Source organism: Puntigrus tetrazona, chromosome 4 (assembly GCF_018831695.1).
Source record: "Puntigrus tetrazona isolate hp1 chromosome 4, ASM1883169v1, whole genome shotgun sequence".
Classification (NCBI taxonomy): domain Eukaryota; kingdom Metazoa; phylum Chordata; class Actinopteri; order Cypriniformes; family Cyprinidae; genus Puntigrus; species Puntigrus tetrazona.
Window position 1 is genome coordinate 12,638,047 of NC_056702.1, and position 24,718 is coordinate 12,662,764.

General features: G+C 40.1%; 1 protein-coding gene across 1 annotated transcript in view; it reads right to left on the reverse strand.

Moving 5' to 3' along the window:
• Positions 1-24,718, reverse strand: part of celf2 (cugbp, Elav-like family member 2) — a 132,415-nt gene that overhangs the window by 98,990 nt on the left and 8,707 nt on the right. Inside the window, exon 2 of the mRNA XM_043236487.1 lies at positions 573-608. Coding sequence (XP_043092422.1) covers positions 573-608 — 36 coding nt within the window. The remainder of the gene's footprint in view (positions 1-572; positions 609-24,718) is intronic.

Below are 24,718 nucleotides of genomic sequence, written 5' to 3' on the forward strand. Positions count from 1 at the left end.
ATTTCAAGAGTTTGCGTTAGCGTGTTGCTAAGCTAACAGCGTAGTTTTCAAATAAACCTTAAAACTAGACAAATTTTAACAAAATAGTCCATTTATAAGTAGACTACTACATTTTTTTTGTACGGAACAACATTTATTGGAGATTGTCGGTCGTCTTACAATAATTCGTCCACTAAGGTTAATGTAGCGCATTCCGGGCATGGCTTTTTTCCTTGAAAGGATTTAGCATTTTTCGTCAACATTCAAGAATTGAAGTCAGAAGTAAACCCAGGACAGGTTTAAAACACTGTCTAGGCGGGCAGCTCACCAAGGTTTTATAACACACCGTGTTATTGTATATTAAATATTATTGAGATCATGCATGGAAAAAGCTGTGTTGCAAGTTTTGTTATTCTGTCGTGCATGAAATCTAGAGATCAACCCAAGGTCTCAGTTAAAAAAAAAAAAAAAAAAAAAAAGATTATGTTTGAAACAGAAAAATCATCACATCGGTATAGCAGTCGACACACTGCTTGCCTGAATTAAAAATAATTGACAAAGAAATAAATAAAGAAAAACAGAGACGGTCTTACCTCTGTATGGTTCCAGTCAGATCGCTTGCGTCCTGCCTGTGAGAGAAAAGAGAAAATTAATTTGTTAACTCAGTGAAAAGTCACATACGCAACCATTTTATTATCGTTCAATAACAGTTACGCATTTGGCAGTCCAAATCGGCTTATTGCATCTAAAATATACAGCTTTTAAAACATTCACTTGGAATTAAACCCATGACCTTTGTGTAAACTATCAAAAATCTGTTGTTTGAGCCACAATGAAAAAAATTAATGAACGAATGAATGAATGAAATGCGTTTAAATACTAAATTAAGTTAAATACTAAGTTAATTTTATTAATTATAATTTATTTTTGTTCATAAATAAATGTTAAATAAAAATGTTATTCTTTTGTTTATAAATAATTAGGCCAATATGATTTTTACAATTTATCCTCTACGCATTACAACATAAATGGATAATTAAATGGGTAATTAAAGCAATTTTTCAGTATTTTTTTAAATAATTTTTAATAATTATAATTAACTTTTTTGTGTTTAGATAAATAAAATAAGTGCAAATATAATTTACAGGACTGTTCCTCAGTACAACATTAAAGCGATATAAAAAATACTTATATTTCAATACGCACACATCTTTCATTTTGATCAAATATGCACAGGTGCCTGCGTGTGTATGTGCTTGTACATCTCCTTGGTTTGTGATAATACAGCTGTAATGAGATGTGTGTGTGTGTGTGTGTGTGATAGTTCTCAAGTGTATGTGTTTATTTCTGCAGGGAGCTCTCATGCATGGCTTTAGCTGCAGGTGCATTCAGCGTCTGTAAGATAACATTCACTTCACTGCTGTCTACATTACACACACACACACACACACACACACACACACACATTACACTCCCCTCTCTCCGTCTTTCACCCGTCCAATCATCCACACCCTCTCTCTCTTCCCCATCCCTCCATTCTCCTGTCATTTCAGAGTGTTCTGCTTTTGGGAAAACATGAGTGCTGAATGTATGAGGCGAGGGGTGCCTGTATTAATGTCTCTCTCTCTTTCTCTCTCTCTGAGAAGCAGATGGACATATGGAGCGTCACAAACCACTGAGCCCAAGAGAAGTAAAGATGAAAAAAAACGGACAGAACGAGTGAGAGAGAAGAAATGGTACAATGCGAGCACCTCTTTCAGCCTCCTCTTGACATATTTCGCAAAAGAACAGAAAAAAAAATCAAATTCATCCCTGCTGACAATTACAAATGGCTAATACAGCACTTCATTAGCAACCGGTTCCTGCATGAATCATAATTCACACATTACGCTGACGGAGGCAAATGGTGTTGCACTGTAAACTATTAAAGTGTAGTACCGAAGTAAATATAAAAATAACATATTTTCAGTGGCAATAATGAGATTTAATAATATGTAATAATATTTAATAATAATAGCTTTTCTATCTATCTATCTTAAAAATTCAGCGTCTTATTTTGCTTTCGATTTTGGTTGTAAAATATGAGATTTAGCCATGCATGCCAGTCTGCGGTAATGCGTCCCCTTCTGTTTGAGGGAATAAATCAACTGAAATAAAAACCAGCAATCACTTTTGTGCAACCTTTTCAATTGCCTTTACCAGGAAACCCCAGTACCATTTCAAAAACTGGCGTGAAAAGGCGGAATGCTGCATTCAAAGAGCAAATCAATTGTGGCCAATTCACCACGGCTAATTTTGGCCCTCATTCAACATGGCACCCGAGCTCAGGTAATCAAAATGAACTCCCCGCTCTTGTTAGCACCAAACAGCCCACTCCAAATTGTTTTTCTTTTCTTTTTTGTGTTTTTTTTCTTATTCCTTAGCAGTTCTTTAACCGCTGAGCTCCTGCTGTGTATATATGTGAGTGTGTGTGTGTGTGTGTGTGTGTGTGTGTGTGTGTGTGTGTGTGTGTGTGTGTGAGACCATGCTTCCCACCGCATGTTAATAAATTGGTCCCCTGTGGACAATGGGGAGGAGGTGTGCGGTTCATGATTCTGGAAGCTTCCGGTGAAACGGGCTCTGTTTGATAACAGCTGCCGTCAGCGCTGTCGAATAACAGGACGCCAGCTATGCACTTATTAATGGTGAATTATTCCTTTATTCCAGCCCAAATGAGAGGGATGCAGAGGGATAGCATATGCTGGCTCTGGTGATCAGAGCAAAGGTGGGCTGGAGGTTACTTTCCATTTCAAAGAGCCCCACAGCGAGAGGTCTGTCCGCGGTTTCTGCCGTATATACCTTCGCATTGAGCCTGACTGGGATGAATTATGCAAGGCCTTAACCCAGATGTGTTTGCACACACAAACATCTTTCTTTCTGTCTTCTATCACCCCCTCAAACACACAAATACATGTAAACTGTGGTGAGAAATTGAGGTGAAGAAACGGGGGTTGAGAAACCACAGATAATCTATTGAAATCTATTGGGTTTGGGGGGGTTGGGGGTGTATCATTAAGTTACAGCATACAGCAAATTACCGGATAGATAAAGAAAATAGGATCAGAACATCTATCTTGTTGAAAACACAATACCTTAAAACGCATCTCCTAGGTTTTATAACAGGACTTATAGCTGGAAACATTATTATGCTCGGTGTACAGCAGAAATGAGGAACCTCTACTTAACCAATAAAACATAAAAAATAAATAAATAAAATAAACCTTTCAATCTGGTATCTGGATTGTGAAATGCATGTCTGAAAACACTTTCCTCCTTTAATATGGCGCTAGATTCCAATAGAAAATTACCTTATTAAAAAATGGAGGGTGGTAGATGGAAATGAAACATCTCCCCTCCCTCTCTGTCTCTATCTATCATTCTTTCTTTCTAACTGTGCGGTTTCCATCTCCTCTCATCTGTAATCATTATCTCTTTTTCTCCAACAGCCCACCATCTGTGTGCCTGCGTCTCTTTTACTCATTCTGCGCTTTACTTCTCCGTCTATCTATCTGTCTCTCACACAAACACACTCACATCCTCTCTCTTATCAAGGCCCTTGTGCAACAGAGTGTGTTAGCAGTATGTGTTTTGCTTGCTTGAGAAATTCATCATGTTTTTGAGTGATAATTTGCTAGTTTAGACAGGTGGAGTGTTTTAAAGTACTCCAGACTAGACTACAGCTGACAGCAGTCACTAAACTTGTTTCTTTCCTTGAACAAGAGGGGTTTTAAAAATTATTTCTTTGAAAATGTATATTTTTTTGGAACACCGTGCGCTAAACGTACGTTGTTACTGGTGATGCATAATTCGTACGTGACATAGCCAATGTTTAATGTGTTATATACGTAAGGTTTTGGGCCATATTGAATTTTGGATGTGGATGGAACTACATTGCATAATGCAAGAAAAAAGACATTGTGAATGAGAAAATGTCCAGCAATCCTGCTGCAAACTCATATTTATGAGGAACATCATGTCTAGGGTACATAGTGTACACCACATCTATACTAAACAAAGTCAAAGTAACTTGTTGGAAATGGGACATTGGTTTACTGTTGTCTTATCGTATTGGAACCATTGTAAACGCTATCGTTGATTCAAATGGGTATATTGTTAAATCTTGTTCATTTCCATTGATCAACTAACTGAAGTCTGCAAAGACCATTTAAGAGCAAAGAGAGCAGGAGCATTTCATCTGACCTTCTCAACAGATGTTTTCACTTCACTTCGAATGTTCGTGAAAGAACTGAAATGAATGACCAAGCTTTATGGTTAGTGGACAAACTGAATAAGGACAGATGTTCCCATCTATGCTGAACCCCATACACTGCGTGTTTTTGATGTCTCTCTTATCTGACACACACATTTGTGGTCTTGGCGTCTCTGCTTATGTGCTGATGAGTTGAATCGGGTGTGTTTGACATAAGATGTCCAGTGTAGGAGGTTTTCCAGGACCAGGATTGGGAACCACTAAACTGAGACATCTCTTTTGTGAAGGGATCTCAAACTGAACAAACCTGGACAGATCTTGTTGGCGAACTTGGAGACTGCTTAAACAACCTTCTGGGGTCTTCAAAGTGTATGTTTTGTGGCCAGTCGAGCCTCAGGTTGCTATGTCTGTACGATTTGAGTTAGGTAGACCGAAGCTGATACTCTTTCTGGGTGACTGGCACTCAAGAGAGACTCGTTTAACCTCTTGGGAGGAAGGAAGTCACTGACCCACAACTTCACCCTCATCTCTTCTGACAGGATTTAAACTCTGTCTCTCCCAATAAGTTAAACCAATATTTCATACTCAAACCACAAGGAAGCGTTGCATATATTCAAACAAGACAGCGATTTGTTACCCTCTTTCTATTACTCGGGCTTCTGACGTTAGTGATTCCTTGTTCAAATGAACGCAGAACCATTTTTGTCCCCCCAGCCCAGACTGGCTTGCTCGAAATGGCTGGAACGGGTCCAGTTTGGGTGGTGAAAATGGAAATTTGCACACATTCTGATGATAACCGTAAAATAGACAAAAGAAATCTACAATATCATCAGCCACACTGAAGGTTTTGGTGTAATACGATGACTGTTCCGTTGTTCAGATTATGCAGACATTTCAGACAGCACCGTCCATCACTGCCAAGAAACTAAACCCCTTTCCTTTTCCCATGCTTTGCTCATTTTATTTGTTTGTCTGAGAGTATACGAGAAAAAAAAAAAACGAGAAAGGGGACAACAAACTTGTCTAGGAAGTTCAATGCTAGGCTTCATTTGACAAGAATTGCTCAAAGGCTGAATTTACTGTTCTAAGCCTAGACCCTATCAATCTAACACACATCGGAGTTATACAGCGGGTTACATAACCTTAAGCAACAGATTAGACAACACCATACATCAATCATCCACACCCTCCCTTTCTCATAAGCTCCATTACCCACAAGCCCTCACAGATCTCAGTTTATGAGGCATTATGAGCTATTAAAGTCTCTAAAAATCCATAAACATAAACGCAATATGTGTACCACTTATAAATGAAGACGTGCGCACCTTATAAAGAACTGTAAAAGAAAGAAAACACACGCACACACAGTGTGGCTATAGAACAGTCGTCTCAGCTGGTTTATGAGACTGGCATACATAAAGTCAAACGGTCCCAGGACACATGGCTAATGAGAAACTGGCTACAATATCAATTCATCTCTCCAGAGAGAGACAGACCCACACACCAACCTAATTATGATTATGACATTTAAATTAAAGGTACTTGCCCATGCCAAAGACGTTGTCACAATGCTAAGGTATTGATATTCATTTGCAAAGGTTTTTTGAGTGGTTGAGTGTTCTAAGTGGTTGCCATTTCTGTGGTATTTGGTTGCTGAAGAGTGTAGCTGTCCAGGTGTTTTGAAGAGTCGTCTGGTATTCTTATTGTTGGGATCTGGCTCCCGGCTGGTTGTTACAGTGTTTTAAGGTAGTTGTTTGATTGTTCTGGGGTGTGTCTCCCCAAATAACTATTAACTAACCATTTTTGCGAGCTCCATTAAACTATTGGTAACAACAGAACTTGCGACCATAGTTGTTTTTGAGAAACACACCCCTGGGTATTTGTCACAGTATTGTGAGTGGGATTTAGTTCATTAGTTACTGGGGTGTTTCTAGGAGTTTGCTGAGTTGCTTTGTGTGTGGTTTGGAGTGTTGTTAAGTGGTTTCTGGGGTTCTGAGTGGATGCTAGAGCATTCCTAGATGGTTACTGAAGTGTTCTGTTTTAGCATTTTGTTGAGTAGTTGCCGAAGAGGTCTGGCTGCAGTAATAGTCTTGTTAGGCTGTTTCGTTGCTACCATGTTTATATGTGGTTATTAGAGTTCTACTACTGTTCCAGGTAGCTGAATGGGTGTTTTCTGGGTAGTTTTTAGGGCATTGGTTGCTAGTGTGTTCTTTAGAGTGTTGTTAGAGTGCTGCTATGTGGTCTCTGATTGGGAGACTCCTGTGGGAGAGTCCTGATTGATTGCTAAAACATTCCAAGATAGTTGACAAGCTGTTGTTTCCCTAAGGCAGGAGTGTCCAAACTAGATACTAAAGGGCTGCTGTCCTGCAAAGTTTAGCTCTAACCAGCCATAAAAAACCTGGGTAAAAACTTCTAGCCATGATTAGCTGATTAGCTAGATAGGTCATGATTAGCTGATTCAGGTGTTTAATTGAAGCTAAACTCAGCAGAACAATGGTGCTCTATGAACACGTTTAGACACCCATGCCCTATAGGTACAATTTTTGCATTTTTGTTTTTTATGAGAGTGTTTTTTTTTTTAGCATTACCATGCTGCTGCTAGAGTGTTTCAAAGTGAGAAAGTGTTTTGAGAGTTTCAAAGTGGTTGCTGGTGTGTTCTGACATGGTGTGTACATATATGAAAGTGAGTATTAGAAAATGTATTTTGTCATATCGATAGAGCCAGGAATGGGACGTCAGTTTACTGTCGATATGGGTAATTCTGACCTTAAAGTCCCTAAGATATTCTGGTCCTAAGTCTTTAAGAATTGTAGTTTCTTTCACTTGCCAAATATAAATAGGTTCACTATGAAAACAACACCACACCTCTCTAAAAACTGCATGGTTTGAAGCACCATTCAAATCTATAGCAAAAATGCTGTGTCAAAGTTATGCGATAATTTAGGGCTACGAGTTTGTTCAACAGTGTTAAAGGATTAGTTCACTTAAGAATGAATTACCTGATAATTTGTCAAGTCATCCAAGATGTTCATGTTTTTCTTTCTTCAGTTTAAAAGAAATTAAAGACTTTTTTTCATATAGTGGGACCGTGGAACTGTTGGTCCACAATACGGAGAAAAAAATCCATTAATTAATTTTCGACTGAAGAAAGAAAGACATGAACTTCTCGGATGACATGGTTGTGAGAAAATGATCAGTAAATTTTCATTCTAAAGTTAACTACATATTGCATTCTTACCTTCAAAGCAGCTAGACACAACACAGCGCAATGGAAAAGAACGCAGGGGTCTCGAGGTGGAAGTTGACAGGTCATCTAAAAACCACAGTAGTTGTGCAAGATACAGTGTGGAGCTATGTTCCGAGACGTCTGTCTAGGGCATGTTTGCCCAGATCAACAATTAAAAAATAGCACAGAAGGACCACAAGAACCCATCCTGTGTAAAAGGCCCCTAACAGCTCGATAGATGCTAGCAAATAGGTTTGCCATACAGTGCAGGACTGTGTGTGTGTCTGAATGTGTTGCTTGGTAGACAGATGTGCCCCAGCAGCTGTTCTAGCTGCTCTGGCACAGCACAGACACACACACACACACACACACACACACACACAACAGTGTATCACCTGATGGCAGAAAGCTGGTATGCTGCCAAACACCGCTTCTGCCAAAACGTGTCTCTGCCAAATAATGACCCGGCAAAATAACATACCAATTCTTATACTGCTGCGGAAAAAGCACGCTAAACATATGTACGCACCCACCATATGCGAAGCATTGTTTTGTTCTGACTATCAATGACAGTGAGTTGAGCAGCCTCGAGCGTCTGGCCTAGATGAAGTGTGCGTGTGAAGTTATGAAGAAGCTGAGCCTTTGGGAGCTGCTGTTAGCGACGCACAGTTTGAGTACTGCATTAACTGTCCTAGTTCTTCTCTAATGTATGCACTAGCCTTCAACAGAGCAATGCTAATATCCAATACTTAACTCGCTAAATCTGATTACTCGAAGCTCGAGCTTTCAAAGCTCAAGAGATTTCATGGAGGCCACAGTTATGTTAAGTATAAATTTAGTATCTTGTAATATTCCTAAGGAGCAGTGTTGCTATAGTTAAACTAGTAAAAATAGCTTTTTGTTAAATGAAAAATGTATTGAAATCGTAGATATATATAAAAAATGAGACATAACTGCAGGCTCAATGTAGGACCCTGGTTGAAGCTTGAAGCTAAAGTCTCAATTTGCTCTCATTGCTGCCTAGGAGAACCAAATGAGCTATTAAATACATCTAATTCGAGATTGTTCTTTTCTATCGATGTATGCGTGCACGAGAAAGAATCAGCCACACTGGAACTAATGGACTTGAGCAATAAGAGTTTGTTGCAATGGTAGAGGACACACACACATATACACACTCCACAGCTGTGCGGTGTAACAGGAGAGCTGTGGAACGAAAGGAGAGGAGGTCCACAGACATGCCAAGATTTCATTAACTGCCACAGCGGTCTGTATTCAGTCATGCTGGTGTCGTAAAGCCCTTCACCTCTAAATGCAACAAGTTTAACAAACTGCTCTCAAACCTTATTAACACAACACACGGATGATATGACATGCTTAGTGGCTCAGACGTTATAAACTGTGCATTTAGTGGTCTGACAGATTTAGTCGACTACCTAATTGTCATTATTAACCAATCATATCATGTTTGCACCCGCTCAGTTTAAGTACTTTATGTCCTGTCGGATATTCTATTTCCTTTTTGAAGCGAACAGGGTTTCAGTGGAAATACACACTCAGGCCACATTTAAAGAGACAATTACTTGTTGAAAAACGGTAGTTGAAAAAAAATAATAAATAAAATTAGGTCATAGTTGACTCACCCTCATACAGGTTGGAACAACACGAGGGTGATACGATACATTTTCCTGTAATGTCACTGCAATACTTTTTGCATCACCAGAGTCTCTTTGGTAGCAGCTTAACATCGAGGACACGGAGTATAATTATTATAAGAGCGTCATCCAAAATAAAGCATCATCCCTAACGCACATTCATACACAATCACACACACGAGTGCAAACACATTCAACCCAGTTTGACTGATGTGTCATGTAATTCAAGAAAATGACTTGTGGTTATAATTAGAAACAATCAAGTACTTGTGGCTCCCACTTCACCGGAGTCAAACCCTTTCTCTTCTGTCCTTTCTACACATCACTTCCTTTACTAATTCAGTCTACTTTCTACTCATTTCCTCCAGTTAACTCTCATTTCTTTTTTTGTTCTACCCCAGAAAGTCACAGAGCATGGATGGAAATGTTATGATTTATATATTAGGATGTTTTTGAGGAATATATATATATATATATATATATATATATATATATATATATATATATATATATATATATATATATATACATACATACAGTTCAAAATTCAGTTGACCCTTAAAACCGTATTATGTTTTTATTAACCTTACTTCAATATGTAAAGTTTCTCTTAGATATGCAAGTTAAAAAGAAAAACATGGTAATGGTTGATGGGGTGACACAAGGCTGCCTTGGTAACGGTTTTGTCATCTCTCTCTGGATGAGAGCGTAAATGAGCATTATTGTGAATGTCAGAGGTGTCCCACTGGGGTGAAATGTCAGCCTTAATCCCATTTAATAAACTCGTGCCATGCGTTAATCTCACATTACCACTTAATCTGGCCCTCATATTGACGGCATAATCCCGGCCCACTCCGCGGGGGACTGGGGCGATGAGCCGTGCGGTCGTTCTGCGAGGCGTCATTATGGCAAGAATGGAAGATAACGGGCTTGTAAAGAGATGTCAATGAGGTTGGCGGCAAATTGATATGATCATAACCGCTCGAGATCCGGGTCGGCACGCCATCAATCATGATGATGAAAAGTCGGCTAACGCCACAGACGGGCTAGTGTATTATCAGCATGCGCGGAAGGACTGCTCTATCACGCACACTCATCGCACACTGATTTAAGAGCACACACAGTTTCTCTATCTCAAAACTTTGCAGGCTTTCTAACTAGATTGTATTTTGAAGCATTGTAAACACACTACAGATGCAAAAGTATGCTGTGAGAGTTTGTCACAGGTTTAATTAAAATTATGTTTTTAATTGGAGATTTTCAGACTTCTATCTAAATGTCTTGAGCAAAAAAAGCTGTGTAACAGCTGATTTAATCATACTATTTTAAACATTATTTGTGTTAGCTTAGCGACATGCTAACAACAAACAGTTGTAAATGTTTTCAATGTGTCACTTAAGCGCTGTAAAAAAATATTAAAAGTAGCATTTTACACATTTGTGTGCGCTTGTTATCACGGGGTACTGTGTTTTTAGCTTAGCAACATGAAAAGCTAACAAATGTTGTAAATATTTCAAATCTGTCACTTCAGTGTGCTATGTCCCAAGCGTTATAAAAAATGTATTAAACTGTATTTTATATGTTAAATATGTGTTGTTACAGAGTACTGTGTTGTTAGCATAGCACAATGCTAAGCTAACAAACTCTCGTAAATGTTTCAAATCTATCACTTCAGTGAGTAGTATTATTAAGTGCTGTAAAAAGAAAACATTAGCTTAGCGACATGCTCACACCATCTCTCTGTAAATGGATTGTCACTTAAGTGTTTTATATCCCGAGCACTGTAAAAATGTTGTCAAATATTATTTTGGACATTATTCGTATGTGCTTGTTTGTCAGTTTAGCAACATGCTATGTTTAAAACTTATGAGAACTCATAAAACTTATGTTCCATTTAGCTTAGCATGCTAACTTAGATAACTAAGGTAACTGTAGACAGCAGATACTGGCAGCTCTCTAGGGTTTGCAACAGAGCTCGTGATTCTGGCTTAAATCTGTTAGCATGACACCAAACTCATCTGTTAGTAGTGCACTACGCCAACTTTTCCAGTCAAGAAATACAAAAAATAACCCTATTTGCTACCAGCCCATCTTCCTGCATTGCCAAATAAAACACGAAGGAAACCCAGCTAAACTTTTAGAAACATGTGTTTCTGCGTGGTTATGTTTGGAAGAAGCCACAGGCATCTATAAACTACCTGCACAATTTTAATGGTGTTTTAATGAGGATGGGATTGACAGCGAATTGCGTTTTAAGTAAGAAAAAAAACACAGAAACAGGCACTGACTGACTTCCCCCGCGAGATGAAGAAAAAAAAACCCGCTGGCGACGGGACAAAACACACTTTTAATCCCGCGAGAGGCGCGAACAAATCAATATCAATTAAGGTGGAGGAGCAGACAAAATGGACATCTTGCTTTGTTTTAACTAATGAAGTCTGCCGAGAATCCACCGACTGAGGCCCATAGCAACCGAGAAAACACACACACACACACACACACACGCTCAGACTTCAGTGCAATATCCCAAGTAAACATTCAGGATTGTGATAAATAGTCCACATAGAGCGGCCCAAAATGGGACACCATTGCAAAAGAAAACAAACTTTCATGTGTCACACACACAACACACACTCCCTGCAGGAGGGCTGAGCATATACATCATTAATGATGATTTTGATGTAAGTCTGTAATAAAATAAAGTTATGCTGCTGACACACACACACACACACACACACGCCGTCTTACACATCCATCAGTGCTGCTGGGTGATATCTCCTCATCTACATACTATGCAGGCTGAATGACAAACGGGAAGAGGAAGATGAAAGAAAGTACGAGAAACAAGTACGAATAACAAGGAAAAATCGGCGAGCATAAAACTGGCTCCATCCGAAACATTACACGGCTCTTCCATGCACACAAACACACTCAAAGTCTTTATGAGAACCAGACGCATGTTTTCGGCTTCGCGCCAAAGAGTCGTTATGATAGGTGGATGGGCGGTTAACACAATGATGTCACTGCATTATAGTCAACCAGCATATAACATAATGACATCCAGACTCCCCACCCCCTCACCATCTTTTACAGCTGTGTGCAAAAAAAAAAAAAAAAAAATCTGCATTAGTAGAAAGTTCTCTCAAAATATTACTTCTTATTTTTTCCTTTAGAGTTTAAGGAAAAAAAAAATATGACCCAGATATGTTTTTTTTTGGGAAGATTAACATTTGCTATGCACCAGACCCCGTATTTACGACATATATACATATGTATATATGTTTATATGTAAATGTACATATATTTGGACATATCAACATCTAACATTGATATTCATTTATTTCAAATGAATGGGAGAAATATGTCCCAGACATGTTTTTATAACATTGACCTTTGCAGACAGATTCAAAGTAGGATCGCCCACACAGAAGTTTGAAGTTTCAGGCACACAGACTTGTTTCGCTATCCTTGTGGGGATTTTCATATGCGTACACACACACACACACACACACACACACACACACAACCCACCAGGACATATTTAAATGCATATTTATGTACATTTACAAGACTGAACTGACTTAAAGTGCAATCAAGATATGCTTTTCATAAGTATGTGTGGGAATGGGATCTGAATCCATAATTAGGGTCCCCAACACAGAAACCATGTTGGCACACATGCACTACCCAGCGGGTCACATTTGAAACATATTTATATAGATTTTGAAGACCAAAGGGAGTTAAAAAGTGCATTCGAGATTCATTTGAATATCTGTTCCCTGAGGTACGAACACCTATAACCTTGGTGTCACTAATACTGTGTTTTTTTTTCTGTTTTCTTCACATGTGCATCTGGCAAACTAGTGCATAATGTAAATGAAATAAACACCTCTTCATACGCGCTCTCTCTCTCTCTCACACACACACACACACACAAATATACTTTGTTACACATGCACACTACAGCAGGTAGAACTGAAGATATCTGCCCTCTTCAGATGGAGATGCCTTTAGATAAGCACGCTCACGCACGCGCACACACATGCAGGAATGCTCACCCTTGGGAAAGTTTACATCACGGTTCAATGGATTTTGGCACAACAACTCTAGACATCACTGACAATGTGTGCAGCCGCGTCTTATCACAGCTTATCTCGGGTCTACAGCCAGCACTCACTTCCCTTTACCACTGCTGACACTTCTTTAACACTCACGCTGATCTGGGGTCAGATTTTCTACATCAGTGGTGATCTGTATTGTAAAGTATTCATGAGAAAACTGATCCAAACACCACGGTTCACCCCACAGGCGAAGAGGAACCTCAGTACAGGTGCTGTATCTGTAAAAATAAACTGTCCTACTCCGTATAGACTAGGCAATTCGAACTCGCATAGAATTAAACCTCAACTTTGGCTCATTTAATTGTTTATGGATATTTAAATGAAAGTGCATCAGCCAACTAATATTTCAATTTAGATGTAAAAACATTTATTTAACTTAACGATGAAACTGCAATGTAACGGTACAAATCGCAAACTGATAAATTATATTAAGTCGGATTACCTTCTGTGCACTTACATAAAAAAAAAACTATAAAAAGCATAAAAAATAATCATAATGAAAACATATATATAAAAAAAATAAGTATGTGTCCTTTATTATTCTATTCCAGTATATTCATTTTTTTCCACACAGTCAAAAAAATAATTATCATAACCATATGTGTGTATTTTTTTTTGCTCTTATACCCCTAAAACATAGTTTTAAATAAAAAAACCTCATGTAATACAGAAGAGAGATTGCTGTACTACCTAGCAAGCACCCAATCTTAGTAAACGACAGGAACAGGTGCTGCCGTCATGCCTTCCTGCACACTTTTTAATTAAGCAAAATGATCATGCAATACAAATAAATTAAAATGTACAGTTGTGATTTATTCGCGTGCTCTGTTTTTGAACCGCTCGCTTTCAGTTTGAGTGGGACATGCATCGGACCGTGGACTTCTGGTCAAGTGGCTTAAGGTTAAAACCAAGCACAGTGCAAAATAAAGCGAGTGACATTTCATTTAAGCCATTAGAAGAGCAAATCTATAAGCTCTGAAAGTTCAGTTTTCACTACGTGCCTATTAAGTTTGTCTAAAAGTGGACCTATAATGCCAGAACTTAACGTTCGAACTGAAGAGTTTTTAATAGCTTGGAAAAATGTCAACAGACTCCAGCAAATTGAGCGAACAATGCGAGCGAGACTCATCGCTATGGTTTTGCTAAGCAGCTGGGAGGTCTTAAGGAGGTGTTTGTGTGTCTCTGTGTGTGTGCTATTGTGGATTTGATATGTGTGTGTGTGTGTTATAGAGTGCTGTAGTAATAACTCCCAGTGGGAGCAGATTTCTGTCTGGTCGTTGTGGTGACAGCATCAGGAGAGAAAGAGGTGATGGCTGTCCTCTCCTGCACTGGACAATAATTGGCCATCCATATCGAGCCTCGTCTCAAACACACACACACAGACGTCACATCCTATCAGCATCGCTACACGCAATTGCCATCACCCAGTTCCCTCAAGATCCAAAACGCAAGTGACGACACACGTGTGAATGTGTGCCTGCTACATTGTTGGTACCTCGCATTGACACACAATATACGCACGGTAAACGCCATCATCTGAATAACAGGTGAAGACTGGAGATGACAGGAGGATGTCGGAGTGAAAGAGGGTCGGTGGAAAAATATACGAGGTTCCACGTAGGTTTTACTGCATTTGTATTCCACCAGTAACGCAGAACAGTACTGCAAAAAAAAAAATAGAACAGGTTTCTAACATGCACCTCTTCTGTCAACAATTCCTGGAGAAAGATGTTCATTAGCATTCCCGTACATCTCAAAGGTAGCTCCGCAGCTAGGGCTTTATCCGCTGGACATACGCAATCTGCTTTCCCAAGTAGTGCATCCAACATCCAAGACCAATTACGACCATATATCTCCGAAACCATCCCGGTCTCGAAAAATATGCACCTCTGGGTACGTAAAGGATCTGAAGCTCCTCACCTCTCAAGTATATCTCCTTACATCGTGAGCTACCGAACGAACATACCGTCTATGAAAACCTATTGATATGAAGCTAGATGTGGAATGCTAACATATCAGTTCATATCAAAAGTATCGGTTTTAAAATCTCCCAACATATTAAAATTGTCATAACGTAATATTCTTCAAATAATCGTGCAAAAATGAGGCTTTATTAATGGAAACGATGTAAATTTATGCGGAAAAGGAATAAACAATGTCTGAGTTTTACTGCCTTTAGTGTTCACTGGGTATTTCTTTTGGAAACTGCAGTGATATGTACTTTTTGGAATGCATTTTATAAAAAAGGGCCCCTGGTACATTTTTGCCATGTAGTCCCAAACAAGGTAACCAGAAGATCCAGGGGACATGGTTGGATCCATCTAGGGGGTGGTATATATATATATATTTCCAATTGCATAAAAAACACCATATAAGCATAAAAAAATTTGATAAATGGGTGTTTATTGCACAAATGTAAGCTTTCAATTTGCTCAATATAAACGGTAACGGAAAAGCAGCTAGTGGCTAGAGCAGGATTGTACACCTTTGCCTTAGCTACATTGTTCACTAAGCCTAAAACCACTTTGTTTGTAGATATGTTGGACCAAGACTAAAAAAAAAGACATCCAGAACAAGCTTAACCTGGTAAAATCACAGTCACATTTCAAAAGTGTTTGTTTGTTCTTCAGGTTTTTTGCTCGCTTGCTTTCTGAGAGTCATATGAGCCACTTGGTCAAAAGAGCAGCTTGGACTTTCCGCAAAATATCTCTTTTTGTGTTTAAAGGGGAAAAAAGGCTTTGGAAAGTTAGGAACTGTATGTGAGGGTGAGTATGTGACAGAATTTTCCGAACAATTCCTTTAAGGCAGTTAGCCGGTTGCGGAGACAGAAGAGGACATCCTGCAGAATGCTGAACATCAGAGAGAAAGTTAACGAAAGCTAGGCAGCACGAAAACTAGAAACCCGTCGTTGGGCTGAACAAAATCAGGGCAAGAGCGCGAGGAGGGAGTGGAAAAAAAATTCAATATATTTTTAATCTCGCGGATGTAATGTGATTGCACAGCTGCCGTAGGCTGCAGATTTCATAAGCCAGATCACATTTCAGACAGATGGGGTCGGGGTGCTTGCGTTCAGGCCGATCTGCATGGCTCTGGGAGAAGTTAATGAAGGAGACAGAAACACAATGCCCTGTAATGACTTTAATGCCTTCACCCAGGGATTCCTTCGCTGGCCCTTGGGGGCCCAGAAGGTCCAAATCATGTTAGTGTAAAGCGTTGATTGCTCTTTTCTCTTGTCAGGGTGAGTTGGAAGACCAAAGGATGAAGAAATAGTGTTAAATATTCATCAGGTTTTATTTTTTGTTGATGTGTGGCTTCGCACGTTTTTTTGTGGGGGTTCGCTTTGGCTTTTCTTTTGTCCACCTGACCTAACGCCCTGATCCTCTTCCTGCCTTGCTTTTCTCTTCTGCTCTGATAAAATTGAACATTTCTGCTGGAAATGCCAGATTATGACATTTTAAGATGGCGAAGCTAGTTTTAGAATACGGTAGATGGATGATTGCCTATCCAAGTCTTCGGGTTGGTGGTCCACCCAAACCAGCTTGGACCTACTACAAACCATAAAAACATCTACCAACATTAACATTATATTTACTGCAAGATTACATGCGCATATCATGAGCACTTTCAATCAAAATGTATTAAGTTGCTCTTCCTCTTAAACACATTTTCTTCTGATGACACTTGGGTGACGGTTAATGTTCACGGTGGATAACGTTCACCAACTGCCTGTTTAACCACCGATAAGTCCATATTCAAGCGTGGATTACTTTTTTAACGATCCATTTAATTCAATACTTCACTGACTATTACGAGTCACATGACAATACACCGTATGATAAAATAGCTCGCAAACCGTAACTGACATCGACTTTCAGCTGGATTTTCCAGTTGGGAAACCTGCACTTGCGTTTTCTCATGAATCAGCGAAAAGACAGACCAAGTCCAAAAACACAGCAGTTTTCATTCTAATTATAATAAATCTCATAATACTCAACTGAACTGCCAAGAAAACAAATTTAGTGTTGTCAACAGAATGTAACAACCGGTTTCTGCCCGTGTATGAAGTTGACCGGATCGTTTCTGAATCAAGTTAGCAGACTAAGCTCTCGGACGGTGACCGGAAACGGTGGCGTTACCCCTAACGGTGTGTTGTTATGGAAATGGCAGAGGTGAGGGTCGGGGGAATAAAGATCTGATTATTCTCCCAGAGCTTTGTTCTCAGTTGAGAGGAACATATGTGTGTTTGAGTGCGCAGATGTAGGCGTATGTATTTTGCTGGCGTATGTATAAAAAATCCACGCTATATGGTATCTTTCAATTCACGTGGAGCACGGCTACCTTTTAAAATTTCTTACGCTAGCATGCGCATCTAACATTGTATCTCCGATATCTTATTTATTTGAGAACTACAGTGGTGGTGACACCAAAGTATTATCCTCAGTGCCTTGACGAATGCAAACTTTCTTGTTGAGTGTGTTACATGTGCTCAGTCTACCATGTTAAGTGAACATTTTGTTTCAGACTCTCATCTACGCACAACAAAGGCTGTAATGCTGTAATGATCTTAGTAATGGCGTTATTAAGTCGACCGGAGTGACGACACTTAGCTCTGGGCATGAGCGGCCCAGTGTTTTTGTTATTACTATGACAACAAAATGAGGAAATCTGGGAAAGAGAGGTCCCCCCCTCTCATGTTACAGACACAGAGACACAAACATCCCCTCACACACACACACACGCACACATCTTGAATACATCTACAGCGCTGCTTTAGTGGTCACATGCCTCTGTCAAGATCAGGTGACCGCCGCCTCTGTCTCTGTAGGAAGATTGGAGGGATGAATTCTGTCAGGGAAAATTTACCGTGGTGTTAAACTCCAGCTGCGTTGTGGCTATCTGCTTTCCTCTCTGATAGAGTTTGAAAGCCCTAAACTCATGACACACTCATAAATTTCCCCAGACTTGTTTAAACCCGCTTTCACCCACACACACACCCACAATCCCCCTACACGGCGATAAATACTATGTTATATCAGCCGCCAAGTGTTCTGACAAAAATATATTATTTATATATTGCAGCAACGGTATTGTATTGCAGAAAAATAAGCCCTTCTCTTAAAAGCACACAGTTGTCCCAACAGTAATAACACGCACACACACACGCACATTTTCCTTAGAAAGTAGTGATGCTTTTATAAGGCACATAGGGGACATCCTCGTAAAAATGTTTCCAGCTGCGAGTGCTCCTGCGAGTTTGTCCATACCATTCTTTGAAATATGATCAGCGTGTGTTTGTGTTTTTGCACAAAATCATGCTTAGCAGTAATTTCCCTGAAACTTTTCCATGAACTATAACGGAAGTGTCCGGTGTTTTTTTTTGGAAAACGGCACTATGAGATAACACAGCGTTAATTTGATTTAAAGCAACACTTATTAATATTAAGAACAGGCACTTGCAGGTCTCTCCGGAAGCATTAGACACCGATCGCATCCATAAAGTGAAGTGATAGGATGGATTGTGGCATCTGCGGTTTTAAAGGTCACACGAGACCCGACTGAAACCAAATGTTACAGCGTCCCTGTCTAACTTAAACGCAGACACACATTCACATAGACGGAACATGATTTGTGTCAGCATGTGTTACAACAAGTGTGTCTCCGAGTCTGTCCAACGTGTTGGGGAACATGTGTACGCATGTATAAAATGTCCACATGAGAATGCAGGAATGCGTCTCACCACAGACAAAGAATGTCTATGGTCATTTGTTTATGAGAGACATTCTGCAGCAGCTGTGTAATGAGCTATTCGTAAGAATGAGAACACAATCCCGTATCCTTTTGACTATAGGCATAAAGGCAGGTCTGCTTTGCCGCTTCTTCTGGCCAAAATACGCCCACCTATACGAGAAACAGCTACCTGACTGATGTGTTAAATGACCAATCACAGCTTGTTTTGTTTTTATATGCCATTTAAGGGGGCGGTTTACCTGAAATACACACACAGTAATATCAACATTAACTCATGACCAATTCGTACGCATTTCATGAGGTGGCTTATTCATACGATTCTATACTATTTCAGCGAGGGGTACGTTTAACAATGGGGTCCCTATGAATTTGCCACCTCAAAAAATACGCACAATTTTTCATGAGGTGGCTAATTTGTACAACGAATTAGAAAATAAATACGCAATGCCATGAAAATCACAGTAGTAAAGGAAAAATTGTCTTTGTCCATAACCAACATTAATTTACCATTTCCAAACAACTTATATCGTAAACTTGGGCGGGGGGAAGGGGGCAGAGTTTCATTTTGGTATTTGTGGAGTAAATACTGGCAGACATGTAGATAAAGAGCGAAATTAAATCGAACCGTATCATTAAATGTCCATCAAATAACTAAATGACTTACGGCAGAACGGGCAAATGAGTTTATCAATGCCGAAAATATTCCGCCAATGTTGCAGAAACATATTCCATTAGTTTCAGACCTATTAAATGGGTCCGCACTTATCAGAGGGCAATTTTCTGTCGACGGTTAGACACTTTGTAGTCTAACTAGTTTTCTGTTGCACTTAAGAGTACCTAAACACACAAACAGGCCCACACGAACCGATATATAAAGACACACACACACAGAGCCCTGGTTAATTGCAGTGGCTGGAAAAGCATCATTAAGTAAAAGCGAGGAAATACATTTCTTAATGCGACTTAGTAATGCCCGGCCAATCAGACGGCATCAAAGGAATTAATGAGGGTGCTTTTGGGCCTAACATGAGAACGTATTTAAAGCGAGAACACACATACACATCCTAAACGCCGCACGGATGCTTGGCCTCTCTGTCTTCTTTCAAACAGAGAGATGAAAGGAGTGTGGCAGCGAAGAGAACGGTGTGCCAGTACCCCAAGGCTTAGAAGACATGCACGTGTGTGGATGCACGCTCTTTTACACACTTTAGGACACACAGGGGTACTACGGGAAACTAATACAGTTATATGCTGGGGTGTGTGGGAAATCCAGTTGTTTATCCTAACATCTCACTCTTAACACAATCCTTTAATTATTCATGTCTAAACCGCCTTTGAAAATCCTATAAAGTCAACACTTTTGTGGCTTTAAGTCTAGTCTGTTAGCTATGAGGCTAACATGCTAGCCTACAAATGGAGTTTTGCTATGATCGAAATACGGATGATTCATCTTTTGCGGTGTACTTTTGTCCAATTTCCCTAAAGTATAAATACCACCTGGCTTCGAAGAGCAATAACAAGTTGCAATTCACCATTCCTCAGAGTGTTTTTGGAAGTGTTGGGGAAGCTACTTTCAAACTGTAGCATCACAAACTGCAAGCTACTCATAATTTGAAGCAAATTCAAATTACCCTTGTGGAAAAAGCTAAGATAGCGGAGCTGCCATGCACCTGGAAAATAGCACAGCACTACTTCTCTGGTTATTTACTGCCAAACACTTCTATAGTGCTAATGCTTATGCTTGGTATCTTTTCCCAAGCATTAAATGCTTGAGAAAGAATTGGCTGGAATGTATTCACTTTAAACGCATCTTCATCGCTCCGATTAATAATACAATCTTTGAAATTGAATGCAATTTGCCATTATAAAAGCAACCAATTAATATGCCCCACCTCAACTTCCCGTTTCAATGGGAAATATGGGTTACCTTTATTCTGATAGCAGTCCTATGTAAAATCGTCCACGCGCAGACACGTGCATACATTCTTGAGCGTGTGTCGAGCATGCGACCGATATTGTAAACAGAAATGGATTTTCATGGCCATGAAACGCACACACTCTCGCACACAAACCGCAGAGCCCTTGAGTTCTCGTCCCTGAAAGTAACACGACACAGGACATGCATGATCGCGATTACGCAAACCTTCATCAAAGAGCATCTATCGTTCTGTTTCCCCACTCCTTTCATCCTCTCCCCCACTGTTTTTCATTCTCAAAGGCCTTTTCTTCAGGTCACCGTGTCACGCTGGAGAAGAGGTCATTAAGAGAAACGGCAAAGCAAGAATTGTCACCTGGTCTTTAGATGTACGTGTGTGTCTCTGTGTGTGTAGGTCATTGTGGTTATGCAGGTTTGGACATGTTGCTTGGCAAATGCTATGATGTCATCCAAGGTTAGTTCTCCATCTGTTTTCCCTCTTACAGAACCCTTTCCGGAACACGAGAGATTATGTGTGTGTGGCAAGGCACGCCGAACAAATTCAGTCTGCTCAAACTTGCATGCGAAAAGGAGAATTCGAGAGTTGTGTGCATCGTTGACTATCAGAAAAGATGGAAGTGCTCCGCTTAGGCCACGGGGGAGCGGGAGTCAACGCTGTTGCAATTACAAAAGAGAATGAGAGTGTAGAAACGTGCTGTGATTCGGTGTGTGCATGAGCACGTCGGGGCGAGAGGGTTGTGTACGCTTGTTGTTGTGTGTGTGCGCGCGCCTCATAGCAGTAATTGTAATGGGACTCGAGGGGTCTGGTTTTGGCTGCCTCGGCGGCCCTCCACTTTCATTCCACACCTTCCCCCCATAATTAGGATCCTAGAAGGCTTGGTAATGTCCAGCCTCCTGGGGCCGTCTCGCTCGCTCTGCCTCAGATAAGAGCCCTCGCTCTGGGCACGCAGGTCAGCGCGTAGCCCTCGGAAAGGGCCGGAAACACATTCAGCGAGGGCGAGCCATCCGACCGAGCACCTGGCCGCTACACGCACTGATTTCCGCGTATCTGAGAGCAAATAGCGAAGGAATAAAACCGCTTTCTCCCACACTCCACATCTCATCATCATTAAAAGGATGGTTATTGACCATAAATTTGATCAGGCCATTGCCACATAAGAGATGCGCTTCTGATTGGCTATAAAGAGATCTCATTAGAACAAAGGCGTGATCAGATATAAACCCAGCCTGATAGGCTAATAAACGCAGACATGGGGCGCACTGCCAGTAATGTGTTTCTGCTCGTAATTTTTATGGGGATGTTTGGGAAGGCATTAACGGGAAAGATGAGCGCTTGCTGCGCGTAACTGCGCTGTGATAGGAGATACACGGGTGTGTGAACGCAGATGTGTTCACACTTAACCAGGTCTTGGAAGCACGGAGAGGGAACCGTTGGCAACCGTGGAGGAGATCGAATCAGTGGTGTTATCTGAGTTTTGGCAAGACCGTTGGCAGAATGTTGGCAAAGGCTTGTACATATGCTGCAGAGGGTTTTTGATCGTTCGCTAGTGGCGGTAGAAAGGTGTAAACGATTGACTGGCGAAGATTGGAAATGACAAGGTAAACAGTTCCGTTTTCACCTAGGGAGTCTTGCAGAGCCAGATTTTCAACTATCGGTATAAAGTCTAGTCTACATTGCCACTTATTCTGGTCAAGAAAGACCACTTAAGCCTGGGGAATGCTTTGTTTATTAACGTCTTTCTGAGTGTACTTCACTGACCATGAACTTGTAGGGACACGTTCGACATGCTTTACCTTACCTGCAGCACTCAGTACAGAGTTGTCATCTTAAATAAAGTCTTTTATACTCAAGTTGTACAAATATGAATATCTTCTGCCCGCTTTATATATCCTTCTGTTGTTTTTATTGGCATTTTAAATTTTTCTCTTTGATTGGTTCAGGGTTTCTCAACTCTGGCTCTCATGGTCCACTGCCCTGCAGAGTTTAAAGTCTTCAATCTGCTCAAAAACAACAAGGTAATCATGGGCTGTATCTGAAATCACCCCTTACCCTCATTTATTAGGCTTTGGACATCTTTTGGAATTCATTTGAGACAATCCTAACAGTGCTCGGGCCTTCTCTTGCACAGCGGTCTTGAACCCTGTTCCTTGAAAGCCGCTGTCCTGCAGAGTTTACCTCCAACTCTAATCAAACACTCTCGAACCAGCTAATCAAGGTCAAAGGGCTGTATGACAATCACCGGCAGGTTTGTTAAAGTTGGTTCGAAATACATTTTTAGGACTCTGGGTAACCGGGAGCAGAGTTGAAGACCATTGTTTTAGCAGTTAGCTGCTGAGTGTACTTCGGTTGTAAACTCTTGGTTTTGAATGTGTCCACTCGATAATGTCCACTGTAGTCACTTCAGTCACCACTACAAGTAGCTGTACCCTTAAATATTGCACTACATAAAGGTATATTCAATATTGCTAGAAAAGTCAGTTTGGTCGATTTGACAGGATTCGAGCTAACCTCTCCAGGACTGTGGAACTCGAGGGCCAGAGTTGAGAAAAATTCTAGAATAGCAAAATTCTGACTCCGAGTGTAGCCACCTAGTGGACCCTCCAATAAACGCAAGGCGATTCCAGGTGAACTATTGAGCGAAGACATTTAATGAAATTCTGTACATTCAGATGGAAGATTTGTTGGCTTATGTAAATGTATCAGAAAAATGGGTCCGGCTTAATATTAAGTGGACTTTTACTATTCTGTACTTACATAAATGAAAAAAGTACAAGGCACTTATTGCGTTCATATTATTTTGCGCAAAACACTTTTTACTGCTATAAAGGTGAGATACGGGTAAAGATAGGGACAGAGTTTGGGTATGGGTGGGTTTAAGGGATGGGTCAAAGGTATAATTATAATTGTAATGACAGAAATGAATTAGAGATGTAATCACACGATGTTTTAAAACGTAAGTACAATGCAAAAATACATATGCACACAATAAGTGAATTATATCAATTAATTAAAGGTGACATATAATGAAAATGTGACTTTTTTAGTCAGGTTTTCAGTCCACCAACCAAGGAAATGTGAAAAAGAGTAACCCGGTAACTTTGTTTTAGTAAGCCTTTTTCTGCATGCTTCTGAAAAAATTTCGCTGCCCTTGTGACGTTGCAAAGGGAACTAATTATAATAATAATAATATGTTTCTGCTTCCACTCAAAATAGGCATTTTCAAAATGATATAATGAATTATCTGTAGGGTAGCTGTAACTTCACAGGCACACAGAGGCTTGTATTACATTTTGTAAAAAGGGGCATAATATGTCTCCTTTAATTTAAATGTAAGTACATAGTAGTCTAGGCCGCCTAATATAAAGTGTCTTAAATGTTGCATCTTGTTTAAAATACTCTTAGAAATAGGAGAAAAAAAGAAAAAGGAATAATGCTGGTAAATCTGGCAACCAGTTCACAATTTGTACTACTTTTCCCCCCAAGCTTGACTCTGACTCCCAGGAATTATCATCTAATGAAAGTCATCTAATCAAATTGAAGCTTGATATTTTTGTGCGTTATATGCATCAGACAGCTAGCAAATGGTCCTTGGACATGCCGTCTGAGGCTACTGCCAAGGCCATTTTACACATGGGTATTCCTCACACATACAAAAGCATTTCAATCATTACAAGTGCTCAGCAATAACAATTATTATGATGATGCTGATGCTAATGATGATGATGATGACCCCTGGGGATGAAGACAGCGAGAGCTCCCCAGGCAGCTGCAGAATTATGGGGGAGCAGATTAAAGGCGGAAAG